General features: G+C 36.0%; 11 protein-coding genes across 11 annotated transcripts; 7 read left to right on the forward strand and 4 right to left on the reverse strand. All coding sequences in view use genetic code 12, as the record gives it.

The window, feature by feature from the left end:
* Positions 1–211: 211 nt before the first annotated feature.
* GCD1 (translation initiation factor eIF2B subunit gamma) lies at positions 212–1824 on the forward strand (the record flags this gene model as incomplete). Its single annotated transcript, XM_007373794.1, has 1 exon — positions 212–1824. One exon carries the CDS (start codon positions 259–261, stop codon positions 1642–1644), a length of 1386 nt encoding a protein of 461 aa, XP_007373856.1.
* Positions 1825–3227: 1403 nt separating this feature from the next.
* Positions 3228–4029, reverse strand: SPAPADRAFT_59693 (uncharacterized protein; the record flags this gene model as incomplete). The annotated part of the gene is made up of 1 exon (XM_007373795.1): positions 3228–4029. The coding sequence occupies one exon, from the start codon at positions 3984–3986 to the stop codon at positions 3336–3338; it is 651 nt and encodes a 216-aa protein (XP_007373857.1).
* A 153-nt stretch (positions 4030–4182) lies between these two features.
* SEC22 (SNAP receptor) lies at positions 4183–4943 on the forward strand (the record flags this gene model as incomplete). Its single annotated transcript, XM_007373796.1, has 2 exons — positions 4183–4234; positions 4289–4943. 2 exons carry the CDS (start codon positions 4201–4203, stop codon positions 4897–4899), a joined length of 645 nt encoding a protein of 214 aa, XP_007373858.1.
* Positions 4944–5057: 114 nt separating this feature from the next.
* SPAPADRAFT_148912 (uncharacterized protein) lies at positions 5058–7683 on the forward strand (the record flags this gene model as incomplete). The annotated part of the gene is made up of 1 exon (XM_007373797.1): positions 5058–7683. One exon carries the CDS (start codon positions 5074–5076, stop codon positions 6811–6813), a length of 1740 nt encoding a protein of 579 aa, XP_007373859.1.
* SPAPADRAFT_135104 (uncharacterized protein) lies at positions 6806–7543 on the reverse strand (the record flags this gene model as incomplete). The annotated part of the gene is made up of 1 exon (XM_007373798.1): positions 6806–7543. One exon carries the CDS (start codon positions 7541–7543, stop codon positions 6806–6808), a length of 738 nt encoding a protein of 245 aa, XP_007373860.1.
* Positions 7684–9056: 1373 nt separating the features above from the next.
* On the reverse strand, positions 9057–10112 carry SPAPADRAFT_54434 (uncharacterized protein; the record flags this gene model as incomplete). Its single annotated transcript, XM_007373799.1, has 1 exon — positions 9057–10112. The coding sequence occupies one exon, from the start codon at positions 10110–10112 to the stop codon at positions 9057–9059; it is 1056 nt and encodes a 351-aa protein (XP_007373861.1).
* Positions 10113–10240: 128 nt separating this feature from the next.
* On the forward strand, positions 10241–11610 carry SPAPADRAFT_59697 (uncharacterized protein; the record flags this gene model as incomplete). The annotated part of the gene is made up of 1 exon (XM_007373800.1): positions 10241–11610. The coding sequence occupies one exon, from the start codon at positions 10251–10253 to the stop codon at positions 11541–11543; it is 1293 nt and encodes a 430-aa protein (XP_007373862.1).
* Positions 11611–14248: 2638 nt separating this feature from the next.
* On the forward strand, positions 14249–15778 carry TPO4 (Tpo4p; the record flags this gene model as incomplete). Its single annotated transcript, XM_007373801.1, has 1 exon — positions 14249–15778. A coding segment is annotated over one exon (1530 nt), but the record flags the coding sequence as incomplete, so codon positions are not given.
* A 598-nt stretch (positions 15779–16376) lies between these two features.
* On the forward strand, positions 16377–17756 carry SPAPADRAFT_65435 (pepsin-like aspartic protease; the record flags this gene model as incomplete). Its single annotated transcript, XM_007373802.1, has 1 exon — positions 16377–17756. One exon carries the CDS (start codon positions 16377–16379, stop codon positions 17754–17756), a length of 1380 nt encoding a protein of 459 aa, XP_007373864.1.
* A 1644-nt stretch (positions 17757–19400) lies between these two features.
* On the forward strand, positions 19401–21398 carry SPAPADRAFT_59700 (uncharacterized protein; the record flags this gene model as incomplete). Its single annotated transcript, XM_007373803.1, has 1 exon — positions 19401–21398. The coding sequence occupies one exon, from the start codon at positions 19416–19418 to the stop codon at positions 20499–20501; it is 1086 nt and encodes a 361-aa protein (XP_007373865.1).
* HST7 (mitogen-activated protein kinase kinase) lies at positions 20547–22199 on the reverse strand (the record flags this gene model as incomplete). The annotated part of the gene is made up of 2 exons (XM_007373804.1): positions 20547–21822; positions 21913–22199. The coding sequence occupies 2 exons, from the start codon at positions 22197–22199 to the stop codon at positions 20547–20549; spliced, it is 1563 nt and encodes a 520-aa protein (XP_007373866.1).
* Between the last annotated feature and the right edge of the window lie 1680 nt (positions 22200–23879).

A 23879-nucleotide genomic window follows, 5' to 3' on the forward strand; every position in this document is an offset into this window, starting at 1 on the left:
CTTTTTCACAAAGTTGGATATTGGTCTATATTTGCTCGTTTGTTCTTTGCTAACAGTTTCTCATCCCACATATCAGTCTTGACCACCAGCAGTCGCTCAATTCACTACATGGTAAAGCTACTGATATTCGTGTCCTGCATATAACCCCATTGACTTACTCATAGCAGGTGAAAGAAATCTTGAAAAAATTGTTGTAAGATGATTAGTGAAGTATCGCCGTCTTACAAACACACAAGGAAACATCCTGGCACAATTGATATGGAATTCACGGCGATTATATTTTGTGGTAATGGGAAAGCCCTCTCTCCGTTTTCTGGAGTTAGATCTACAGGTATACCTAAAGCATTGATCCCCATTGCCAATAAACCCATGATTGAATATGTATTGGACTGGTGTGAATTAGCATTCTTTCCTAATGTCATTGTTGTAACTAATGACGAGGATTTACCTTCCATCAAGGACGCGGTTGATGTTTATCAAACTAGAAAGACTAAAAAGGAAGGCGAAGACGGAGAAGGTGACGGAAGCGAGTGCATTATCGAAGTTGTTGGTATAGATACCGATCACAGTGGTCCAATCTTGTTTGAATTGTACAAAAACTCCTCCAATAAGTTTATGGAGAATTTCGTGATCTTGCCTTGTGATTTCATCACCAATTTATCCCCACAGGTTCTTATTGAAGCTTATAGAAACAAAGAAGATACTGACTTGGGATTGCTTATACATTACAAAAACCAATTGAATATCGAAGACAAGAAAAGCAAAATATTTCCTAAACATTACACCATATATTCCGAGAACGACGACAATTGTACCTTGTTGGACATTTACAATCAACAAGATATTGAATTTCACAAATCCTTACAAATTAGAACCCAGATGTGTTGGAGATATCCTAATTCCACAATAAGTACCAAGCTTCTTAACAGTTCCATATTCTTTGGATCCACTTCCATATTTGAAATCTTCAAAGAAAATCCAGATAAGTTTACCGAGTCCTACTTCAAGTCAAGATCTGCCACCAAGATTATTCGTGATTTGGCAAGAAGATCATGGAAGCATTCAAGTACCAAAGAAACTATCGGCTTTTTAATCTTACCTAACCAAGCCACTTTCTTTAGATGTAACAACTTGCCCGTTCTCATGGAGTCCAATAGATATTTCATGAAGGAGCAAGCCAAGTCCAAGGGTCAACAAGTGAAACAAGCAAACAAGACAGAAGCTCATATTGGTGTCGATTCTCTCGTTGGCGAAGAAACTACTTTGGGTGAAAAGACAAACGTTAAAACTACAGTCATTGGCAACAAATGTACTATTGGAAAACGAGTTAAATTAACCGGTTGTCTTGTATTCAATAACGTCACCATCGAAGATGACGTACAATTGGAAAATTGTATTATCGGTAATGACGTCATAATCCACACCAAGAGTAAACTTGTCAATTGTAATGTTGAATCAACCAATGAAATAGCCAAAGGAACTCAATCTAAAGGTGACACCTTATTGTGTTTGACTTTAGAAGGATTAGGAGAATCTGCTATAGACAGTGATTCAAGTGAAGATGAATATTCTAGCGAAGATTATTCCGAAGAAGACTACGATGATGAATATGCTGATAATGATGATGGATTGTTTGCTTATTAATAGAACTCTGTATAACCTAGGAATCCTAATGTCAAGTGCATTTGCAACTCTATATTCTTTTTCTTTTTGAGTGGTTCATGACCACATATTCAGTAAAAGCGATAATTTCTTGATACCCAAAGTGGAAAGATTGCATTTAGATAACATGTAGCTAGGTTCATTGTAAATTTCAATGCTTGGAATACCAAACCGCTGAATAGTTCCGGGTCTAGTCTATTTGAGAAATATGCCCTAAAAGTGATTTGTAGTTTAGCATTAAGAAATGAGCATAATATTGATGTTTCTTAACAAAAGTGACATACACTCACCGTTAGATAAAGCCTCTATTTGGTATTCTGCAAGGGGGTTTCCTTAGCCAGTTAATGTCTTTAAAGCAGTTAGCCACACATCGGGGCGAATTTGCATTTCTTTATTCCAACTTGGTAGCCCAACCTTTTGTGGAGTAATCTTTGTCTTTATACAACAGACACTTCTACAGTAGTATCTTTTACTACCGAGAGATAACCTTAAATATCGTTTGAACATATTATTTACGAGTTTTTGAAAGTACTCTTTATTAATAGTTCAGGAAAGGACGCAAGAGCTCAAATCGAAAGTTCTTTACATGAAGTGAGTTCAAAATAGGTTTAAGAAAAGTCTACATTGATACTCGTGTGCATTAAAAGATAGGGTTATCTAACACTAGTTCTAATCCATCAAAATAATCAAATGCTTTGAATGTTACCAGCTCGGAAGTGGTTTGTAGATTTTCAGGTTTTAAGTTTTCGCATTCATCATCAAGCAGACAGCGTCTAAATTTTTCCATTATCAATTGAATGACAAATTCTTCTGATTGAACCTTTTTTACGGAAATTTTGAAAAACTCCCCATAATCGTAGATGCAATTCAAAATCAATGACTTTACTTTATATAGGGTTAGGTAAGTTAAACTTGAAGCGCAGGTGCAAAAAGGTCTCAGCCCATACATCCTTGGTACCTTCTTTTAATACAAGAATGGCCAATTTAGGAATTTCTAGACTCGTTATCTCTAAGAATCATGATATGCTATTTGTTTTTGAAATATTAAGTAAAATACATTCCTGAATTGGACTCGAATTTGATTGTTAAAAAAGCATTTTCTGAAAAGGATCATTTGCTTTTTATGGGTGCCATAGAAGAATATGTTGAGTAATACTACCATTGCGGTCAACTTCCTGTTGATGTCGCTGTTGCTGGTTCATGTAGCTAAATTAAGGGACAATTTGAGCTTTCAATGAAAGAAGGAAAGTTAGAAGTTTTCTGTTTGTATGTGCAAGAGTAATTTCGTGTTGAATTTATCTACATACCCACATATCAACCCATTTTTTTTTCGCAATATTTTGCACCTTTTTTGAAATCTTTGTTATTGCTACGGATGTATAAGGAAAGTTTTCCATTTTTAGTTTTAGTTATGAGTATTCCTTGACTTTTACTTCAATATACTACATCTTGAAAGTAGTTGGTTGTTGTTATATAATACGATCCTTCTTCTTCTTCTTCGAGAATATGCCATTATTCAAGTGAAGAAGAAGAGTATTCTAACGTAGACTACGATGACAAATATGCCGATAATGACGATGGATTATTTACTTATTAACAGAACCCTAAACTATATAACCTAGACCGTACCAAAACCCTAATATCAAGATGCATTTGTAAACTCTATATCAACTCTAAATCTTCTTTTTCTTCTTTGGTGGAGATTCTTGACTACTTTGTAGTTGTAAAAGCTTCAACTTTTCTAACTGGATATCTTCATCAGAAGCAGTCAATCTCTGTATCTTTTCTAATCGTTTCAGTAACATATGTGATTGCCTTTGTTTGAGATTATGTTGCACTGATAACGGTGGTATACTGGGACGGAAATGAACATTTGGTTTTATATCCAGAGTAAATGTAAAGCTGTAGACATCTTCAATAGATGTGTCTTTATTATCTTCTTTCTTTATATTAATGACTTGTTCGGGTGATATTTCTTGCTTCTCGACTTCTTTCTTGGTATTTTCTTCATCCGGTTTATCCTTCTTCAAAAGTTCTGCACGTTTAGTCAATACCCAATTCTCAACGTCACCTTGTTGGCTAATGACTTGTAATAAATCATCAAGGCACGACAAATACCCATGATTAAACAACATATCCCGAGAATTATTGGTGATCTTGTATAAACTAGCTACTGATCTGGCAGCATTTGTGAAATCAGACTTGAGACTATCACTATTGCTATTAGACGAGTTGTATAAGGTTGCTATTGATTTTGCCGCGTTTTTGAATTCATTGGTTAACTCTGCAGTTAATTCGTTTGATTTCTCCGAGTACTCGGACATGCTTGTGGTGTCCATTAGGTCTACTCTGTGAAGTGAAAGGAGCAAGGACTGTGGTACAAATCTGCGGTCTTTTTTTGCTGTTTTTTTTTATGATTGTCCCCTCTTCGACTGATCACGTGATTAGAGACAGGCCAGGTTTTAAAATAAACACGAATACCAAAGATACAAAAACAATCTATGGCCGTTTTAACCTTTCAAGTGTTACATTGCAACTATGATTCAGTCAACTTTAATTTATCGTTATGATGGTGAGTAGAACCACTGGTACTGTTTCATACTAATTGAATACTAACAGCTCTCAGCATTGCCTTTATGTGGATCAGTCGACGATGATAATACACCAGGATTGATGGATCAGAAGAAAAAGTGCAAGCTTTTAATCACAAGAATCACCCCTAATTCCGAACCGCAAGCTACCATTGAATCAGGAGAATTTAACATTCATTACTTGATAGTATCTAGCATCATCTATATATGTATTTGTGAACGGACATATCCTAGAAAGTTAGCATTTTCATATTTGACAGAGATTTCCAACGAGTTTAGAAACAGTCATGGCCAGGAGGCATTGGCTGCTACTGCAAGACCATTTGGATTCAGTTCATTTGATAATTTCTTACACAAGACCAAGAAGATTTACCAGGACCAAAGAGCTCAATCAAATTTAGACAAATTAAACACCGAGTTGGCGGATGTCAAGAAAGTCATGACGAAAAACATCGAAGACTTGTTATATCGTGGTGACTCATTGGATAAAATGAGTGATTTGAGTTCAAGTTTAAAGAGTGATTCCTTGAAATATAGAAAGCGTGCACAACGGATTAACTTTGAAGCCATGTTGAGACAGTATATCCCGGTTGTTGGTGTTAGTTTGGTGTTCTTGTTCATAATTTGGTATATGTTTCTTAGATAGTGAATAGATGTATATGTAACTGTAATACCCTTTCCGTGCCACCTAAAAGTCTACAATTCTAAGCTTGTAAAGTTGTAAAGTATAAATTGCGAAAAAAAAAGTATATATAGACAGCCAGACAAAATGCACATTTCCTTACAACACCTTCTTATCAAACATCAAGTCAATCGCGATATGTCCAATGGATTCAGGGCGAGGCTTGGCTCCATATCAACCATCCAATCAGCAAGATCTTTATTCCCTACAACAACAGTCGAACCAACAACAGCAGTAACATTCACCAATGTCGAACCAAACTTGATAGGAACTGAACTGACATATACCCCCAGTGTGACTGATCTGGAAGGATTCCTTGCCAATTCGGGGTTGCTCACTGATGATGAGGTTTCTGATTACTTTCAACAACCAGACGAGGATTTGCTGGAAATGCTAACTGACTTAATACGACACACTCCGGAAGAACCCACCTCGGCCAAACAGTCATTTCTTGATGTGAATATATTCCCTAATCCCTATGACTTGGATGAAGAGGAGTTTTACAAGCGGCATATTGAGATATCAAAGGAAGATGAGTTGTTTCATGACAAGTTGAAACAGTTTTTCATTTTGTCCAATGCAGGCAAACCAATCTATTCCATGAATGGGTCAGACGAGATAATTATCGGATACATGGGAGTAATAACCACCATAATCTCCACATTTGAAGAAAATATGAATGAAGAGATATATTCCATTAGTGTGGGAGATATGAAAATCGTTGCTTTGAATAAGTCACCGTTAATTCTCGTCTCCATTTCTAAAATAGCTCACGAACAACCAAATGTTTTACTATCACAGTTGAATATGTTGTATAATTACTTGTTGTCAATCATATCCAAACCCACAATTGATAGAAACTTTCACAACAAGTTGAACTATGACTTGCGGAGAATCCTCACTCAGTTGGATTTCCATAATTTAGATTGTTTATGCATGAAAATGACTTATGGATTGACTTCGTATGATTCATTCAATTACTATATCAGTCAATTATTAAATGCAAGTTTACAGCAGATCAAGATATCCTACACTGCAAGACAGAGGTTGAATAAGATATTACTAGATTCCAAACGAATGAGACAAAATAGCGATGACAAAGAAACTGACTTAGGTGCTGATCTACTCTTTTCAATTCTTTCTGTCAATTCCAAAATAGTTAGTTTTATGAAACCAAAGAACCATAATTTAACTAATCAAGATCTAACACTATTGTTCTCGATTATAAATTCATCAAAGTCAGATATAAGTAACGATGAAACTTCGGAAGACATGTGGTTTCCTATTTGCATGCCCAATTTCAACCCCAATGGATTCTTGTACGTCTTTGTCAAGACAATAATTTTGCAAACTACACCAGTGACCATCACTCTTTTGAGTAGTAATAAGAATTCGTTCTATCAAATCCGACAAATATCAAATTATATTATACACAAATTGACCAAGCCAAAGATGTTGTCTAAGCTTACTAAGGAACTCCACGAGAGTAATACCTTAGCTATTCTTCGGGAGGTCCCTATATCTCATTTCATATACAAGAACAAAGCCCTTAATCAATTTGTCATGAGTGATACTGACAATTCCGTGAATAGTGTGCTTCAATTGAGTTACTTCTATAACACACTTTATCACACAAAAGCAAGTCAAATGAAAACCATTGGCAGCCTAAATATCAAAAAGTTTTCGTACACTAGATGGACAGTGGATGAAGCAGTAATTACCGGATTCATGTTATCGGATAACAACTACGAATTTTATTGTTTATGTAACTATCAAATCAACTCCAAAGAGTTAATTGGGCATTGTATAAAAGTTATAAAATGGTGTGAAAAGAATTACAATAGACTATTTATAGGAAATGGGGTTAGTTTTACTTGAGAATAGAAGCTTCGGTGGTTTTAAACACATTGGTCAACTTATCCGTGTATGATTTATGCAATTTTTCAAACTCATCCAAAGTTTTTGTTTCTTCATCACCAATCTTGCTTGATTTTGCATCCTTGAGGAACTTGGTTCTAATGTCACTCCTCACGGCAGCTAACGAGTTGGTCTTTCCGACTTTGAACTTTTCATAAATTTCCTTCAATTGCTTGGCATTTTCCTTCTTCAACTCAGTAGTGATACTAGGCACAGGAACTTTCAAAGTAAACTTATTAGCAGGATCTAATTGTCCACTCATGTTCAAATCGGAATCAATTAATGCATTAATGATATGTTTTCCATAAGCAGGATCAAACAAGGTAATTATAAAGTGTCTACCCTTGACAGAAGTCAGGGCAAGTGAGGTGAATGGAACTAAATCATTATGAATGTTGACTTTTAAATTGTCGAATATTCTTGGGTCAGTCTTACCAAGCTTTACTTGAGTGGCCTGTTTTGAGAATTTTTCAATAACAGAATCGAATTTCTTAGTGGCATCACTAAGATCGATCTTGGGTGCTTCAACATCTTCTTCTAATGGTTCATCCTTCTTTCCCTTTTTAGATTTCCTCTTTTGTGAGAACACTATAGGTGTGGTATGGAATTGGGCAAGTGGGGTGATTGTTCTTGGTATCAAGCGTGGTTGGGCAAACGCTCTAGGGATGACTCTAACTATTGATCTAAACATTGGGCTTAGTTTCGGATTGGTGGAGTAAAGTTGTGAAAAATTTTTGAAACTCGTTTTTTTTTTCGGTCATGATTTATCGGTCACATGAGTGGTAAGTTAATATAGAACTATTTATCTAGTTAAGGCACATCTAGTTACCACTTTTATTGTAGATCAATGCTCTAAGAATACCTAGTGATTGAAATTATATTATCTGTCAAGGTCAAAGTGTTCAGCTCCCGCAAAACTCTGCCATTTAGGATTCATGATCGTCGCTATTAACATCATCTTTCTGCTACGATTAATCTGTCAAATGGAGTAGGTAATAAGAGTTGAGTTTTTGGTTGTGATAGTGGTATAAACAATGGTTGTGATACTTTTGACGTCTTAAGGACTGCATTAGATGAATATTTTTTATGGAAACTAGGAAATGGTTTGGATTGCTATCATTTACTCTGTTAATTTTTTTGAGTTGCAAAATTATTATACTTTTGTGTTCCTGTAAAAGTTTCTCCTATAATTACATGAGATTGCTGTTAATTACTACTATCGTCGACATCGCACAATAACTTTACCAGAGGAAAACTTTACTTACATTAGTGAGCTGAAATGTGCTGACAATGTTGGTTCAATTAAAAGATTCATGAACAGCTTCCCTTCTGGTTTTATTTTTAAACATTTAATCGCTCAGCATAGAGGTAAAAGTTTCGATGATATAAAGAAAATTTTATAGGATTGTCAGGATGAACTTTGCAAAGTTGACAAATTATTAACTGAACTAGAACTATGTGTGTTCATTAACGGGTGCAATTTCAACTTGTTATCTTATAGATACTGAGATGAACTTGTCTATATGAAGATTTTAACTCTACTGGAAAACCTAATCACGTGTTTGGATCATTGGATACTCCCACTCAATGTTTTTAACCTAAAATTGCAATATAACTCAATTAAAGAAGTAATCCGGAACTTTCCCTTGTTTGTTGAAAAGTACAAATACAAGGTTATGCAATTATATTTGTTGAACTGTAATATTTCCAGATTTAGAATTGATTACGCTCCCGCCAGTTTGAAATCGATAGACCTTGGATATAATCAAGTGCACTGTGATGTCATCAGACTTCCTGAAACTAAGACTAGATTTGGTTATTCCTATCACCGTCCAAGAAACAAGCAAATATTGAAAAATAAAGAGTAAAGCTTATTTATCGCTAGTATGATAATTCGGGAGTATGGTAAATTTATATATTATTTGCATCCAACCCAGCACTAATATTAATATAAGTTCAGGTTAAAACACTTTATTTGCGGTATGAATCTCGAAATTTAATCAATTTCTCTGTTTAGATTCCATAAAGTTTATTCTTTTTCAGCAAGGAAATCATTTTACCATTTATTAACTTGATTTCCCCAATACACACAAATACACCTTCAGACATTCCTGAATATTATATGGTAGCGCGTGTTATTCTCGTAATAGTCAAATATATATACACTACCTAGTATGAAATAAGAATTACTGATGATTGATTAATTATGCGGCTTTAGACAAATCTTCTAACAACAATAAACAGGAATTTGCTTCTCTTCCCACATCCCCACCTTCTTTTATCAAGTTATTCAAATGTTTAACCATTGGTGGTTTAAATACATCAACAACGATCTTCCTTCTTGTATGCAAATCTTCGGTGGATATGGAATCTAAATCATTAACAGTATATGAATCTTCACCGAGTGATACATCGCCTTTCTGTTTTGGCATTTCATTAACGAATAACTTCAAGGATGCGAACGGGTTAGGTGTAGCTGGAATGATATATCTATAAGATTGGGGGTGGATCGATATGATGTTTTCAATATCAATGTCTAAAGTTTCTTCTTGGAACAAGGATTTTTGGAGTAAATTACGCAACACTTGCAAATGTCCGATTCTAGCTTTCTTGGAAGATCCTTCAATCGATGTAGTTGTTATAGCGATAGACACTTGCTTCTTGTCATTGACCAAAGTCCATCCCATAAGTGAGAAAAACAGTTTTAAAATTTTGATAAAGTATGATCCAACAAGGGAATTTATACAATTGTCAACTAATATATTCAAAAACTTGGTGGAACTATGTCTTATGCTTGGTTGTATATGTGTCATTGCAGATAGTATAAACAAGATTATTGAACGTAAATGTAAATCCAATAATCCTGGCTGTTTGTCTCCTATGGACTTAAGTAAATCTATCAATGCTGTTCTTACTTGTTGTGATTCATCAAGGATTAAAGGTATAACTGTTTTTAAGATTTCTGAATACGTTGAAGGGTTGGAGGGTAAATGTTGTTGGATATAAATCAAAACTTCTTTTCTAGTAGTTGAAGAATGATGTTTTGTTAAGGATAAGTGGTGTGATAAGTCAATATCTGATTTGTTTGTACTACCAGTTCCAGAGGTTACTTTTGCGATAGATTGATTAGGCAAGGAAATTGTCTTTGCAATGAATGATGTATCAGTATAATTATCAGGTTTAGCTGCAGTTTTACCAACCTTGAGCTTTGGTTTAACAAAGTCTTTCTTCTTATCAGCCTTTTTCTTTTTAGATCCCATGATTGCACTTGCTTATTCTGTGGTGTTGTAGATTAAGGTCATCTCTTCAAAATTTAATTTTTCATGAGATCAAAACGAGAAGACAAAAATAAATTTACAACAAAAACAAAGTTGATTTAATCAAAGGGCAAATCATCCATGGCTTCCCTATTTCATACGCAACCACTCCATCATGACATTGATGGATCTTTACTACAGTCGCTTTCGTTGAATGATAACAACAATCAACAGCAGTCAATACTTACCCACTATGATGTAGAGGATGATCGAATGGATATAGACGATACTGAGGATATAACTATGTTGGATACTACGATTCAAGAACGATCAGAAGTAATACCAGAGCATGTAGAACCAAAAGACCAACATGATGATGAAGTAGAAGAAGAAGAAGAAGAAGAAGAAGATACCAGTTTTATATCTTCATTACTATCACCAACTATGTTAGGCGCGAAACTTGCTGTAAAACCACAACTACTATTAATGGCGCCACCAGGTTCTTCTCCAACAGAAACTAAACTGGAAACAGTCGATTACGAATTCAATACTAGTCAAATGACTAAAGTGGATAAACCGGATCTTTTTGGTAATAGTGCTAGTACAAGCGCGATAGGCCGAAATATCAGCTCATATTCTCCTGTTTCTGATATAAACACATTTTTAGCTAAGGGAGACACTTCAGGTCATTTTAACAATCCCAGCCATTCCACGTTTTACAATAATGGTATGAATCAATCATATATGATGAGAAAAACATTCTCCAGTCCAACTCCAACTACTGTTCATTTACATAATCATTACTATTTCAATCCGCCCAAACCGGCTAACCACGAGACACATCAACTGTCACTAGAGAAATTGACTCACCAGCAACACCAGTTACAACTACAACAAGCACATCCCCATAAACTAGCCCTTCCAGTTCCTTGGAAATCCAACATTTCTCCTCTGGAACGTATCCCATATATGTTATCGTCCTACCTACAACTTCTTCTCAACTTCCTTGCATCATTGTACTTGATCCACTTAATTCGAGGACTTACACTTTCCATCAAGAGAGATATAACATACCGGTTAAATCAACAATCAACAACAATCCTCACCTCAATAGAAACCTGCAGACGAGCATACATTGAAAATAGATGCCATCCAGACACTATTGTCCCACTTCTCGAAAAGAAATGTGCCATGTATGAGCGATGTATGAATCAGGACCCATTCAATGGTGGTGGAAACTTGTCTAAAATTACCGCAGAGACTGTGGCCATGGTTGCTAATTCCTTGATTGAGCCGCTTGGGATAAAGTTCTTCTTGATGATGGTTGGGTTTATTGTAGTTGTATTTGGGTGCAACTTTTCATTTGGGTATATTAGAGCAAAGACTTATTATGGGTGGAATAACTATGGGGAACAGAAACACAAAACTAATTAGATTTGTATAGAACATAAATATTTAAGTACAATTATAGTTGAATAGAAAACTTATTCAAGGGTTCTTCATAATATCTATTAAAACAAGTAAATGCGACTTGTTTTGTAGAGAATTTGTGACATGTTTTATAGTCCGTCTAGAAATTTCCAAACTTTTGCTTTTTTACTTTTTCTTGCAACACTAACAATGAACAAGGGTAGATTACCATTGACCATTATGTAGTTGCTTGGCTATAATCTGGCAAGAAGTGTAAATGTAGTTCAATTGGTTAGTAGTTGAATAACCTCAATTATTTGACTTCTAATCTATTGGTCAGCTTGTGTTTTTACTATTCATATTGACATTGTTTGGCTCGCTCGTTTACTCTTGATGGTTATACTGGTATTTCTAACAAAGATCCACTTTTGTCGTACACCACCAATTAAGAAATCTAATAAGTCGTTTGTAAAACCAGATTATCTAACCTATTAGAAGATTAACAACATTATAATTTGGTTGTTCCTTAAAGAGGCTTATTTAATATTTATGTAATAGATCAATGGATTGCCAACTGGTAGTTACAACTGCAGTATTCAAACTGCAAGAGTATGCTCAGAAATATATCATTCCATTGCTAGTCAATGTGAAATGTGATCCACTTCTAAGTTTTCAACGTTTAGTACTCAATCCTGTTTAGAAAAGTGAAACATTTTGATGTGCTGCTTGGTATCTTTGGTATTTGTTGTACATAATGTGGGATGATATTTTCGAGATCCGAGAAGGAAGGCTAGCTAGCTCGTTTTTTTTTTGACGAACCAGTCCCAAATACATGCAGTAAATTGTCTGATTTTCGAAATGAATACCAATGTTGAGCCAATAATTTCTGAATTACTAAGCATAGACGAGTTATAATATTGCAGGTTGCACCATGTTATATTCTATGGAGATTTCACTATCGAGTAGAAAAGCATTGGTATAAATAAATCAGGTATGAGATTTTGAAGTAATTGTGATATACGTCTGCTAGCTAATGTAGGTCTATGTAGCTAGCATTTAAATATGCAAGACTGCATAAACATAATTCTGCAATTCACTCGTGTTGACGGCTGCAAATTGCTGCCTGTGAAACTTCATATGCATTTTCTTCAAATTTAACCACAAGCACACTTTACTGGGATCTGGGGTCTCCCAAACCAAAAGATAGTTGATTCACTCATGTAAACTTTGAAATTGTACTTTGATCTTTCCAATTGAAGTAGTGGTTATTAAATCAAATTAGATTAATCTTACATAACAAAAATACATTTATGACGTAGTCACAAACTGACAATGTATTATGATGGAACTAGTTTACGTCCCTAAAATCAACGTGGCCCTTACCATTGAAAAGAAACAGTATTTGGCCTCGGCATTAGCGGCGACGCCGGAGAAACAGTTGATGGATGTTATACTACAATTGATAACAGAGAATTAGTAATCTTTGATGGAAACATCGGTTGATAAAGCCGACTCCGAGCACGATTACTAAAGATTTATGCAGGTGACGGATTTAAAAAGGGGCTGTATTAGCAACTAAGAAAAAAATTAAGGGATATTCAAGAAAATTCGCTAAAAAAAACTAAAAGAATTCTATCAATGTATGAAAAAGATATAGTATAAAGTTGCCTAATATTATAATACCCGCTTACATAATCAGATCTATAAATCTTCCGAAATGACAGTAGTTTGCTGCGATATTAACACCGATTCCTCTATAAAATTAAAAGAAATGCGAAGACGGGCTTTGACAATGGTTTAACCTCGGCTCAACTAATGCAACTGGTAACAAAAACTAACAATTATAGTACACGGCGTGGCAGTTTACACGTGACCTATTGTTTAAACGGTGGTTGTATTGGTAATCCTGGTTCTGTGCAGGAGGACAAAGTAAATCACATCTCATCGGATTTGTGAAATTACCAAAGCCTCACTTTCGTTGACAGGTCTCATTTTTCTGATGGTTTTGTGTCATATTTGGCGTTTATCTCCGGAGAGTATCACACAATCTTTCGTATAAATATTACTTGGAATTCCCTCATTGACGAGCCGATGGTCGTTTTTGTTTTTGTTTTTGATTATTTGTAAATCATTCAATTGCTATATAATAGAATATGGGTATTTTTGGTACCTCTCAAGAGGAAGAGGATAAATTAAGACAAGCTGTTGGTGGTTCCAATAAGGAACAGCTGTCTACCAGGGAATCTTTTTCCACAACCTCATCTGCATATGTTACTGCCGATGAAGGTTTAAGTGAACTGGAATCTATTGATCAAGCGACAATTGAGTTACCACATCCAACTATTGAAAACCGTCAATCACAAATCGAGCAAGAAGAACAAACATCCATTCATACTGTGGAACAAGTTGCTGATGATGAAAATGATGACGTTCATACTATCGAACCAGTGAATGAAAAAATCCAAACTCCAAAAGTTAAAACCACCCATGCTCCTGATTCCCATTCACACAATGATGACACTACCAAGAATAACCTGTCTGAAGATGACGACTCGCTTATTCACCAAGTTGAGGAATATTCTCCTGAATACGATGAAAATGAATTGAATAGAAAGTATACCCTTGAAAGAATCTCATCCCATAAATCTATTGAAGAAGCTGCTTTCGAAGAAGTTGCTGATCAATACCCAGTTCTCGAACATGTTGTTAGTGACCACGAAAAAATCTGGGACGTTAAGGAATTGGATTATGATGATGCCCAAGATAAAGATAATCCTCATAACTGGCCAGCATGGAAGAAATGGATGGTTACTTACACTGTTGCATTCATGTGTCTTTGTTGTTCACTTGGTTCATCAATGTATACTGGTGGTGTTCCTGAAATTATGATCAGATTTGGTGCATCTCAAGAGTTATCCCTTGCTGGGTTAACCTTTTACTTGATTGGGTTAGCACTTGGCCCTGCAATTGCTGCTCCATTATCTGAAGTTTTTGGAAGAAGATGGATTTATATTCTTTCCTTACCTATTGCCATGTTATTCACTATGGGTGTTGGTCTTGCCAAGAATATGGGAACTATCTTGGTGTTGAGATTCTTTTGTGGTTATTTTGCTAGTCCTGCTATGGCCATGGGTGGTGGTACAATTTCTGATATTTGGTCAAAAGAACCTGCAGAACAATCATTTGCCATTGCGTTGTTTTGTTTATGTCCATTTTTGGGTCCTGTATTAGGTCCAGTCATTGGTGGATTTGCTGGTGAACATAAGAACTGGCAATGGGCTGCTTCATGGGTTTTATTGATGTTTTTCGGTTTTGTTTGGCCATTTGTTATTTTGTCTCCAGAAACTTATAAACCAGTGATTTTGAAAAACAGAGCTATCAAGAGAGGAATGAAGGTTAATGCACCAAAGATCAATTCGGCATTCATCAAAAGAGTTATCTTTTTCGATTTATTAAGACCAATTCAATTGTTATTCAAGGAGCCAATTGTCTTCTTCTTTTCTGTTTATGTTTCTTTTATCTTTGCTGTGCTTTTCGCATTCTTTGAAGCATTCCCAGTTATCTTTAGAGGTGTTTACCATATGGATTTAGGTGTTTCCGGTCTTACTTTTATCAGTGTTGGTATCGGTCTTATTTTAGGTATTGCATTTTACGTTGTCCTTGATAAGGTCTATTACTTCCCAAAGAACCCCGATGGAACTCGTGGTAAGCGTGATGAAAATGGTAATATTGTTTGGGATGCTCCAGAAACTAAACTTTTGGTGGCTCAAATTGGATCAGTTTTCCTCCCAATCTCCCTTTTCTGGCTTGGTTGGACTGCAAAGCCTTCCATCCATTATATGGCCCCAGTAGCTGCTGGTATTCCATTTGGGTTTGGGTTGATCTTAGTTTTCCTTGCTGTTGTGTTGTATTTCTCCATGTCATTCCCACCAATGAATGTTGCATCTGCAATTGCTGCTAATAATTTGTTGAGATATTTATTGGCTTCTGTTTTCCCATTATTTACTGTGCAATGTTATGAAAACTTGGGTATTGGTTGGGCCAGTAGTTTGTTTGCGTTCATTGCCTTGGCCATGGTTCCTGTTCCATTCATCTTCTCTTACTTTGGTCCTAGATTAAGAGCAAAGAGTAAGTATGGTTATGCTGCATTTTTCAAGAAGTTAGCCGAAGAGAAGGCCGCTGCTGCTGCTGCTGCTGCTTCTGCTGCTCCAGCCGAGAAACAAGAAGCTACTGAAGACGTTGTTTCCGACAAAGTGTAAATATGATAGATTTTAGTGGGGGGGGGGGGGTCCGTTTTTAATAATTACTTTTAATATTCTATAATGTATAATGTTTTAATATAATTTAATTTTGTTAATGAAAAGATCAACTGCAATTATCATCTGCAATCATGTCGCAAATGAAATGAGCAATGAAATTTCAAACACTTGCTTTCGCTCGTATTTTTCACTAATATTGCCAACTACCCCAATATCAACCTCAAATCTTGATCTGTTAATAAAATCCAACACTCAGATCTGATAATATGCCATAATAAAAAAATGACGTAGCTTAGCCTCAGTCATATCTTATGACCCCATCAGGTCATCCGATTATTATTTTGTATTGTTTACAAATATTTTTTTCCCATTTTTCCGTGCTGGAAGAACTCCCCGACGTAATGTGTGCTGCATCTTGCATGAGCAAAAAAAAAAAAAAGGTGAACGCAATTTTAGCCAGTTGCGAAAAATATAACAATGATCACACAGTTTTACCCGATGGGTTTCTTTTTACAAGAGTGATGATGATGATATATAGATCTGATGATCCCCTGTTATCCGGTGGGGTTTTTTCAGTAAACGAAGTATACCAACAACTATGTTTTATCAATTACTTATATTATATTATTTGTTAGCAATAGTACTAACATCACCATTAAAGCTAGATATAGAAGTTCATCGTCGTGATGAAATCATACTACCACATCCATATTTAAGAAAAAGAGACGAGTTCAGAGTACCTGTACTGAGCGAATACAGTGTATACACCACAATATTAAGAATAGGATCAAACAGAGATCCCGTACGAGTGATTCTTGATACCGGATCATCAGACTTGTGGGTCATGTCCAGCAATGTCAGTTGTGTAAGCAACGAGCAATCCAAAGAGCAGAAAACTGGTTTTTTTGATTCAATATTAACTGCATTAAATCTTAAAGCTACGAGAGTTTGTACTGATAATGGTGCTTTTGACTATTTGAATTCAGCTACATTTACAAGGAATGATACAAATCCATTTAGTATTGGGTATATAGATGGAGTCACAACAAAAGGGTTCTGGGGATACGATGATATTACCATAGGTGGAAACCCAATTTCAAATTTATCATTTGCCGTCGCTGAGGAGACATCATCGAAAATCGGAGTGTTAGGCATTGGACTTCCAGAAGCAGTATCCACCAACACTAAGTATGACAAATCTTATGAAAACCTACCACTCAAAATGAAAAATCTAGGATTAATCAACAGAACCCTGTATTCAGTATACATGAATTCCAACGAAGCGAGATATGGTGCTATCTTATTTGGAGCTATAGATCACGCAAAATATTCAGGAAACTTGACCACTTTAGACATTGTCAATCCTCCCAGCTCACTTCAAAGACTTAGAATACCCATCAGCAGTATACAAATAGCTAATGGGACAAACCTGCCAACCACTGCTGTCAGCAAAGGACCCAGTGCACTCTTGGACACAGGATGCACATACTCAAGATTTTCCAAGGATGTTGTGGATTCAATTGCTAAGCAAGTAGGAGCAACATTCCTGAAAGACAAGAACCAATATATTATTGACTGTAATATTCCAGCTACCACGCTTCTTAGACTCAACTTCAATGGTCAGCCAATAGATATACCTATGACTGAAATGATAAGGTCAGCGGGTACTAACACATGTACTTTGGGTATAGATGTTGACGAGAGCAATAGCTTATCTATTGTAGGTGATAACATCCTAAGGAGAATGTACGTGTATTTTGATCTAGAAGGTAAGCAGATATCTGTTGCCCAAGCAGTATACACTGACGAACAAAATATTGAGATTATTTCTGACGACAATTTCCAAACCGATGGTCAAGAAGCTGGTTCCGAATTGGTACAAGAAGAAGAAAAGAATACTTCTTCCGCGTCTAATATCCTATTTTCATGGTCTTTCTTGATATCAGCATTATCAGTTTTCTTTATTTACAATATTTAATTTTTAATATAAACTTGCATAGATATATGGTTTGTGTTTTTTTGTTAAACAAAAAAAAAAGAATTAAACATCTTATAGGTAGTAGTATTAGATAGATCTTTGTAAAACTATGCATTGAAACTGCTATGTTACTTTTGGCAACCACAGATCTGGTATAATCACGTGTAAACCATCACGTGCGTTTGAATTTTTTTGTCAAGTGGTTTGAACAAAATTAGCACAAAGTTTACACTTACATTCATGTACAATATTTTAGCAAAGATATACAACCAGCATAATTAATAATCAAAATCGTGTTAATAGTATCCTAAGTAACATTCCAAGGTTATATTGAACCATAGTTTATTTATTAATTTTATTGTGTGTTTACTTTGGTCATTTTCATTTTTATAGAAAACAACAATCATGAATAGTAATCAAGGTATGTCAAACCAAAACATTGGTGGTGGAAACAACAATCAACCACAGAATCGTCAAGGACAACCACAACAGGGTGGTAGTGTCAATGGTCCTCGACAAGTGAATATCAATGCTAATCAACTTGCTCATCTAATCCAAGCATTAAAATCAGAATTGGCACTGGCAAAAACTGCCGCTACTGAAAGCGAGAGACAACAGCATTTCGTTCGAGCTGATGGTATCCGTAAAATATTGGTAAACTATCAGAATCAACAGAAAGCAAGACAACAACAACAGCAGCAGCAGCAGCAGCAGCAGCAGCAACAACAACAACAACAACAACAACTTCAACGTCCACCACAACCGCAGCAGCAAAACCCTTTGAATGATCCATCACACCAACAACAAATTCAAGCAGTGCAAGCACAAGCACAAGCTTTGGCTGCTGCTCAACAGCGAACCAATTCATTTAATCAACAACAACAGCAACAACCTCAATCGTCACAAACATCCCCTCACATGCAAATGCTTCAAGGAAATACCCCAGTTATGCCTTCTCCAAACGCAAATATGAGACAATCACCATTGATGCAACAAAAACAAGCGCCTACTCCAGTTGGAACACAAATGAGACACTCTCCTTTTATGCCTCAACAATCACCGCCTGTACAAAACCAACAGATGCCAAACCAGATTAGACAATCGGTCAGTGCAGGTACTCCTATGTCTTCGAGCGGATCTGGACAGTCAATGCCTAGTATCAGTCCCAACAATATAACTGTAGAACGGTTGAATCAAGTTAGACAAAAGTTAGCTGAAGTTCAGAAAAGAATACAACTATTGGAAAATAGTAAGAAAGGTAATGTTACTCCTGCACAAGTTGCTGCTATTGATAAAGAAATAGTCGAGTGGAAAGGTAAGTTCCAACAGTTTCAAAAAGTCGGTGTTTATATTCGAAACCAGTTGCTAGTTCAATCTAAACAGAACGCTGCTGCTCAAGCTGCCGCTGGTCAAGGAGCTCCTACACCTGCAAGAATGGGTAACCAATCTCCACCTCTTCAACAACGTCAGATGCCTCCTCAAATGCAACAACAACAACAACAACAACAACAACAACAACAACAACAACAACAACAGCAGCAACAACAACAGCAACAGTTTATGCAACAGCAACAAAGAAACATTCAAAATGCACAAATGATGGCTGGTCAAATGCAATCACAAGCTGGCACTCCACTACCAATGAGACAAACTCCTCAAATGCAGGCTAAGCGTGTAATACAACAAGTTCCTCTGCAATCAAGTATTCCATCTCTGGTCCCAACACCATCTTACCAACCACAATCAATACCTACTCCTCAACAACAACCTCAACCTATGCCTCCACAAGGAGTTACTAATAGACAAACTTCACTTACCCCGCAATCACACCTTCATCAACAACAGCAGATGCCACAAAGAGCCGGACCGCAACAACAGGGTCACCCATCTATATCAGCACCAGTTCTGGTCCCTACTGCTACTCCTCTAAGTGCTGGCCCACTGGCTGTTACATCGTCGGCTCCAGGTGGTGTAGCAACTCCAGTAGTTCCAAATTCAGCCCCAGCACCAACGATGGGACCTTCCGGTCCAACTCAACCAACTACAGTGCCACCTTCTTCAGAATCAAAAGGACAGCAAACACCTCTGAAGGCGCGATCAAAATCAGTGACATCTCCAGGCGGATCCAGTACCTCCAGTGGGTCAGGTGGGTTGTTTAGTCTTCAAGGTATAATAAAACCTGCGGTACCATCGATACCTATCTCGGGTTCCGTTGATGTTAAACCACCCACTATAGTCACTTTCAATTCTAATGCAGACACTAGGCCGACATTGACTGGTGGTGCTGCTAACACCTTAAGTATTCTTTTGGATTCACCTGCAATAATGAAGTTGCCCACATTTGAACTTGCCGATGGAAGTGCAAGTGCCATGGAAAAGGGAAGTGGTCGAGTATTGAAGAAACGTAAGTTGACTGATTTAGTAAGCACCATGGGAGTAGATGAAGGTGATGGGAAAACGAATATTGATGGTAATGTTGAAGAACTATTGTTAGATCTTGCTGATGAGTTCATTCATTCTGTTACTAGTTTTGCATGTAGATTGGCCAAGCATAGAAAAGTTGATAGTATCGATGCCAAAGATGTTCAATTGCATTTAGAACGTAATTGGAATATCAAGATTCCTGGATATGCTACTGATGAAATTAGAAGTACAAGAAGATTACAACCTAGTACAAGTTACAACCAAAAGGTTCAAGGGGTAGAAATATCGAAAGCAGTTAGTGATGATATGACTAATTTATAAACTCGTTATATATTGATATTATATATACACATTATATCGTGATTACTATTTTTCCTGTTCATTCTTTTCTTTGCTTAACTTCCGTATTTTTTTGGCCCAGGATTTATGTTCCTTATCATAAACACCTTCAGAAACTCCCTGTAAGAATCCATTCTTGTCTTCCAATAATTGCCAAGGTGATCCCCTACTCTTATCATCTTTAATTAAACATAAATCTATGAATTGACATAATTTCCCATCATATTTAGTTTTGGTTACAGGATTAATCTTGTTTGACAATGTCGGAGCAGGTTCATTGACGATTCTTTGTAATAAATCCAAGATACCTTCAGGTCCTCGAGTTTCAAAGTTTCCATTTTCCTCCCCTTCTTTGTCCTCGTCATCATCATCATCTGTCCATATTGGTATTCCACTGGCTAATTCTATCAACATTAGACCCATGGACCATACATCAGATTTGATGCCATAATTCAATCCTTGTATTCTCTCGGGAGACATATATGTTGATGTACCAACAAATGTGTCGGCCATAGCCATGGAGTTTGTCAATTCTCGAGATACACCAAAATCACATAGTTTGAACTCACCCTTGTGTGTCATTAAAACATTATTTGGTTTAATATCTCGATGAAGAATCTTATGCGTTGTATATAGATAACTCAACCCTGAAAGAATAGCAAACGCCAATTTTTTTAATACTATCAAGGGGAACTGTTTGTTTTCACATAATGGTAATATCTTATCTAAAGACCCGCAATTACAATATTCCATACAAATGACTATTGTGTTATTGGTGTTAAGGAATGCACCGTAAAAATCAATAATAAATGGTGAGTGACATTCATGCAATATACGTAATTCACGAATTATCTGTCGTTGAATTACACTCTTCAGATCAATATGAATGATTTTCTTAGCCATGATTTTCTCAGTTGGGACATGAAGTACTTTGGTAACTGTTCCTGAATGGCCTGATCCCAATGATTTTAATGTCACTAGATCTTTTGTGTTTAATTCAAACGATCCAGTGGTGGCAATAGGTGATTGATCCTCTATGGTATTGAGCGCAGTTGCAAATGATGCCGGTCTTGGCTCCAAGGGTGATGAAGATGTTGACTTGGTAGGAGAAATGGAGGATATAACTGTTTGCCTTTTGCGTGTAACCAGACCTTGTTTCTTATTGTTAAGATCCAAATTAGAAATTTGATTTATAATTATATCGGCTGAAGTTTCTTGGTCAGGATCAACATTTCTATTACTTTTATTAATATTCAATTCAACAGAAGAATCAGGCATGCTATTGTTTCTGGTTAACGCTTGGCTAATAATTAAACCAGTTATAGGAGATCTTTGTGCGATTGCTATAGCAGGAGGTGGAGATGCAGTGGTAGATTCTGAAGATGACGCTAACTTGAGCATGGGCGCGGGTCTTTGTCTTCTTTGCCTTAATGAAATGGGCGTTCTTATCATTGAATCGTCATCTATAACACGAGCATTATCTTTACTTGGAGATGCATCTAAGGAAAGCTTTTTAAAATTTTTTCTTTTTAACGTTTTAGCTTGTAATAGTTCGGAAGAATCGTCAGTAGCATCTAGTTTTGTTGATCCAGTGACTGATGAAAAGACAGGAACAGGTGGTAAATCTTTATCTTTGGAGGATCCTAAAGAGGTATCCGATGAATTATTCCAATTCATCATCTTTGTTGGTGAGAAATGCAAATGTTCAGATTCTGTTATCAAGGGAGGAGGTAAATGTGATTGTTGATTGATCCAAATTTCAGTTTTAATATAGAACCAATGACTTTAAGATAGGTAGAAACGAGTAGCTGGATTTATTTAGTTCGAGGTCGTGATAATGGTATATGTTTCTTTGGCTTATTGAAGGAATGACTGATACCTTTGAATTAAGTGGTGTTGTCTGGAGTAGGGGAAAGAAAAAAAAGTCAAATGTAAACATGGTGGTAAATAAAAATCCGCAAAGCAAACTAAAAAAAAAAATTAAAAGAGGCTAAAAGAAATTTCAGGTACCTCTAACTAAAGTATACAGTGTGAGATCAAGCAAAGACATAATTAACGGAAATTTAATGATGATTAAGAAAGGAGTAGAATATAATCAATTTAAATTAACGGAACAAAAGTGTAGTCAACTGTAAAAACTCGTAAGCTAAGCACCATCAAGCTAAATTGAGCCAAAGTTCCAAGATGTCCTTTTCTTAAGGGTTATACTTGCAAAACTGGAATTTTTGTGGCATGGATATCTTATTTCTTTATTTGCTTGGAAATTGCCTTCGTGTAGACGGAATAAAAATCACAATAATGGTTGTTAAAAAAGGGGGGAGGGCAATATATAGATTGTAAAGGCCATAATAGTTCTATCAAGTTAGTTCAAAAGAATGAAATGGTTCTTCATGACCTATCGTTTCTCTTGTCGATTGTCCATTACATACACGCAAGTGTTAACTTTTTTGTGAATTTCAATCTCGTCAAACTTGTTTATTATTATACGAATAATTCTCATCTCGATATAGGGGGGGGGGGAGAGGATTCCAGCCTCGAATTTTGTGACATTATTATAGTCACGAACTATATTACTATTCCAAGTATTAATTTCATTTCATTATGATTCCAGAACACCTACGGCTCCACCGGACTTAACTTAAAACTTTCGTTTCAACATTCTGGTTCTTTCATAATTATTTTGTGTATATAATGTTATCGTAGGTCTAAAAGCTTGACTATAATCCGTTAGTTTGGGTTACAAAAACAAACCAGGGCGCGAACCGCATTATCCAACCAAAGAATCTAGATTCCAATCCAATATTTGTTGGTTTCATTGTATGCTTTATTAATTTTCGAAACTGTAACGTGCAATGTGCCAAGAAAAGTGGATGAAGTCTATTTTCAAATATATCATTTCCTTGTCGATTCTAACCACTATAATAAACTCGATGAAGCATGCCCAGTAGAGATTCCATACTTTGAATCTAATTTATTCAATTCAATTCCATTTATTGGTAAATTTTTACTAATTTCTGTTTCAAATTAGTGCAACTTACCTCGTTGAACAACTAGCCATTTTTGTTTAATTTCATTTTGGAACAATATAATATAATTAGTGTTGCTCTTGGTTGGTTTTGAGGGTAAAAAATAATGTAGATCGATTTAACCCCCAAAGCATACAATATTCCACAAATTCTAACGCATTGCAATAACTGAGGATTGTTTAATGGCCTTGGATATTCATACACGCATTCAATAGTTTCAAGGAATTCGAAATGTGGTTATCGCCGTTCTCAGTTCTATGATTGACACTCAATAATGCAGACTTTCCTCATCATCTTGTTTTATTCTGAATCATTTGTCATATTTTTGCAAAAA

The sequence above is a fragment of the Spathaspora passalidarum genome, assembly GCF_000223485.1.
Source record: "Spathaspora passalidarum NRRL Y-27907 unplaced genomic scaffold SPAPAscaffold_2, whole genome shotgun sequence".
Classification (NCBI taxonomy): Eukaryota; Fungi; Ascomycota; class Pichiomycetes; order Serinales; family Debaryomycetaceae; genus Spathaspora; species Spathaspora passalidarum.